Source organism: Phaeoacremonium minimum (genome assembly GCF_000392275.1).
Source record: "Phaeoacremonium minimum UCRPA7 unplaced genomic scaffold PA7_03_scaffold_417, whole genome shotgun sequence".
In the NCBI taxonomy this organism is placed as follows: domain Eukaryota; kingdom Fungi; phylum Ascomycota; class Sordariomycetes; order Togniniales; family Togniniaceae; genus Phaeoacremonium; species Phaeoacremonium minimum.
Genome location: NW_006921319.1, coordinates 3,715 through 7,996, shown reverse-complemented (window position 1 = coordinate 7,996; position 4,282 = coordinate 3,715). Strand labels below are relative to the sequence as shown.

Genomic DNA, 4,282 nt, shown 5'->3' with positions numbered 1-4,282 from the left:
GTACGCGCTCTACGGTCCGTCATATATGCTAAGAGTGCTTGCTCTCCCTCTCGCGTCTCCTATACAGACGATAAGAATTGAGACTCTTATCCTATGCACTGAATAATATTCATGGGATCGAATGAGATATTGGGCGCTCATCAGCCTTATTCAGGGGAGAATGGGTAGTACATTGTTGGTAATAAGCACGAGGCGAGACAAATTAGAATATTAGGTAAATGTCTAGCCGGATATCCCCCATCAACTCGGTTGAGATGTTCCTTGTCTGCTAGATCCCTCTTTGGCGAGCAATCGATTGTCATGCCCTCGCTTACCACTTACTTTCTCCAGGATTTGGTGCCTCACCCCGCAAATCTTCTTAAAAACCGCTGGCCCCCTGCATGGAGATTCCCTCGCGCGGCGCTAGTGGATAAACACATTTCCAACACAGGATCAACAAGCGAACATTGTCATCTGGAGAAATATAATGCCTAGATGGATCTGATCATCATATAAGTTGACTAGTCGGCATCCCAGGAACTTTCCTAGACCTCGAAGAGCTGACCTTTCAAGCATTTTATCTACCACCCTCACTTATATCAGTACAAGCATGACTCAATTCACTATTGCTGTTATTTTTTATTTCCTTCTGTCCAGATCTTCAGTGGCTACGAGGTGCTCGGCAACGCTAGGAGCGCGTAGGTTTGTTCGCGAAATTGACCTCTATGCAAATTGGCCAACTTATGATCAGCTTCCACTGAACCCCTGCTTCCCTACCAAAGCTGCTTGGGGGGTCTGGGGAGAAGACGACGAATATGGGGCCCTCAATCATATCACCAATGCTACCGTGTTGGCTGCGGCATCTGAAATCAAGCAAGGAATGGCAATTCCCTTAAACTTGCAATTAGATACGCCGGACCCTCCGCCAAATCCAAACAGAAAGCCACTTCAGCATCTATTCCAACCCGGCGACGGGTATACTGACGACGTCGTGGTCATGAATACCCAGATCAGCACACAATTTGATGGACTTCGCCATTTTCCTTATTCGACCAACAACAGCGTAGAGACATATCAGTGGTATAATGACTTGATCCCAAGCTATGATGATGTTATTGGACCATCACCCACCACAGTACTGGGCTTGCAAGTGTCCGCAGAAAAGGGGATAGCTGTCCGTGGCGTTCTTCTCGACTTTGCTGGATGGATGGACTCAATGAACCAGTCTTTTGACGCGTTCTCCCCAAGATCCATCACGGCAAAAGAACTGGATTCAATCGCCTTATGGCAAGGGCTTTCAAGCGATTGGGCCAGGCCCGGCGATATGTTGATTTTGCGCACCGGTTGGCTTAGACAATATAACACGTTGAATAGATCAGAGCAGATTCTATTACCTATCGGAGATGGGTTCTCTGTGGGCATGGAGGCAAGCTCAGCATCTGCTAGGTGGCTTTGGGATAAGAAGCTTTCTTTAGTGGGAGCAGACAACCCAGCCTTTGAAAGTGTAAGTCACGCGGGAGATTATTGAGATAATTGCTAATGACTGTCATACTTAGCTGCCCTTCAATAAGACCATTGAAGGAGTTCCGCGTTCACTACACCAACTATTCATTGGTGGTTGGGGTCAAAGCATTGTTGAATTGTTAGATCTCGAGGCACTTGCGGCGAAGTGCATGGAGCAAAAGCGATGGTCATTTTTTGTCACTATCCAGACACTGGATGTTGTCTCTGGGATTGCTTCACCGCCGAACGCACTTGCAATACTGTAGCGATGGTAAAAAGCACAAATCAGTTGTTTTGAAGGCTTGGCATGAGCCACTCTCGAGAGCCTTGACCTTGCGAGTGATATGAACACAGGGACAGCCTTTCAGTTCAGATTAACATGACTATCGAATATTTCTTGTATGGAAGAAATGAAAGGCTTTTACTAATTACAATAATAGTACATAAAGAAATCTATGTGTTGTTGAAGCTGAAATCTATGTTACTTTCTGATGAAGCGTAGAACCAGGAATGCCAGGATCCTATAACCAATAATGATCCCGATCATGATGCCAATCCACTGTCCTTCAAGGCCTGTTTCAATACCAAAGGACTTCAAAACATCTGTTCCACGTATTTTTCCTTCACTGTTCAAATCTCCAGCATACATGCACTGATATTCTCCATCCGAGGTTGACGGACACGTATAAGTCCTAGCCTTGAATTCATTCACCATCATGCCTTGAAATACATACCTGCAGGACATAGAGTCAGTTGTCATAACACATAAAATGAATGCGGAAGTTGCTTACGCTTGATAGTCGATATAATGGAAGACATACTTCCAGAAAGAATTCAGGATATTCATAGGAACAAGGAAGCCGTCCACCGCCATCCACAGGCCATTGGCAAATGCTGTTACAGCAAGCGCCACGACGAATATGGGCACTATGGAGGAAACAAGCACAACTAGGGATTCGGCAGCTAGCAGGTCGAGGAAGAGCCATAAAACCCACTTCATGAACGCTGAGCCGTCGGGACGGAAGTTTGAAAGCCAGTATTCAACTACCGAAAAGATAGCCGTGATGATAAATAGGAACGGTAGCCCGATCACGAAATTTGAGATCATGAATGATAAAGGCCCCACCAATCCGTCGGCACGCTCCCTTTGGAAGGTGTGTAGATCTTCAAGAAAGGCCGGAACATAGGCGACAGCCATGAACGACATGAAAGCACCTCCGAAGAATATCGCATTTATGAAGGGTTGAATATACTCTTGAGATGTCTTCAGCCGGAGAAACACAGTTCCCATCAAGATCGCCAAGCCAAGGTACATGATGACCCGTATCTCATAAGCCACCATATCCCGATATGACTTGATCCAAGATCGATGAAGAAGAGTCAGAGGCACAACCCAATGACTAGGCTTCGGTAGCTTGAGCTTCGTCAAATCGATTTTAGAGGGAGTTGATGTTAATTTCTCGATGTCTTCGTCGAGCGTTTTGCGCTGTTGCGATGTGGCCCATGTGTCAAGGATGTGTTGTGTTCTAGCCTTGACGTCTCCGTCCTTGTCCAGGTCGATATTGATTAGATCAAGGAAGAACTCTGCTGGATTTGTCTCCGGAGGCAGCGAATACCCAATCTGGTTGAAATATCCCGGCGCGTTCTTGACTGGCCCAAAATAGCATGTTTTGCCTAGCGAGAGCAAGGCCAGTTTGTCAAATAGTTGGTAGGTTGCTGTGGAAGGCTGGTGAATGGAGGATATCATGATGAGCTAGAGAAAACAATTCATTTATCAGTAAATTTCTATCATTGCTAGAGAGGCGAATTGGCTGAACTCACGTTGTTTCTCTTTCCTATCTCCTTGATGTACTTGATGACTTCGGCACTTAACGCCGAATCAAGTCCGCTGGTTGGTTCGTCTAGGAAGAGTATCCGAGGATTGGTAACAAGCCGGCTTGCAACTCCAAGTCTCTTCTTCTGGCCACCACTCAATCCCTTCTTGATAGGGGTGCCGACAATGGTGTGTGCCTGTGACTGCAAGCCAAAGCTTGCGATTAAATCGTCCACTCGTCTAAAAGCTTCTATTCTTGTAACATTGCTGTGAAGCATTAGCCCTATTGCGACATTGGTCCTGTACAATAAGGGTCGTCTTCTTACCTTGGCAAGGCGAGCCGAGCTGCGAAAATCATTGTCTCGCGCACTGTAATGCTTCCAATCAAAGCGTCCTCTTGTTCAACATAAGCTGAGAGATCCCGTGTCAATGCTGTAGTTGCCTTTTGCCCGTTCACCATAATCTCGCCGGACGACTCTGCGCCGGCAGCTGCAGTCCTATGTGCCAACACGTTTAGAAGAGTAGTTTTGCCAGAGCCGCTAGGTCCCATGATTGCCAACATCTCGCCAGCATGAACTAGCCCTGCCGATTCCGACAGAATTGAGATACGTTTACCAGTCTTTCTGTCCTTGACCACGACTTCCATGCCGCGCCATGAGAAACTGTCCACGATATCATTGATCAAATGTGCCGTCGGCAACGGGTTAAGTTCAAGGTCTTCGCTAGTGTCCATTGTGGGAAATAGTGGTAGTAGTGTTATTCTAGTTTGCAGAGAAGAAGAGAGTGCATGTGCAGAATTAGGTAGATGCAGTTATTCAGTAGAGAACTCCATTTCATTTAAATGCCCTCTTGAGCGTTCTTATCCTGAGGCTTCCAGCAAGGGCTGGCTACCTTGAGTAGAGTAATCGGCGTCTTCTCGCAGCAATTACATTTTTCGCCGGGTTGAGTTCAGTACCCGGCTCGGCGTTCTTAGGATTCAGCCCGCGT

The 4,282-nt window shown here is 46.6% G+C and overlaps 1 protein-coding gene across 1 annotated transcript; it reads right to left on the bottom strand.

The window, feature by feature from the left end:
• Window positions 1-2,269: 2,269 nt before the first annotated feature.
• On the bottom strand, window positions 2,270-3,755 carry UCRPA7_5585 (putative atp-binding cassette sub-family g member 5 protein; the record flags this gene model as incomplete). The annotated part of the gene is made up of 3 exons (XM_007918130.1): window positions 2,270-3,235; window positions 3,304-3,562; window positions 3,622-3,755. 3 exons carry the CDS (start codon window positions 3,753-3,755, stop codon window positions 2,270-2,272), a joined length of 1,359 nt encoding a protein of 452 aa, XP_007916321.1.
• Window positions 3,756-4,282: the final 527 nt, after the last annotated feature.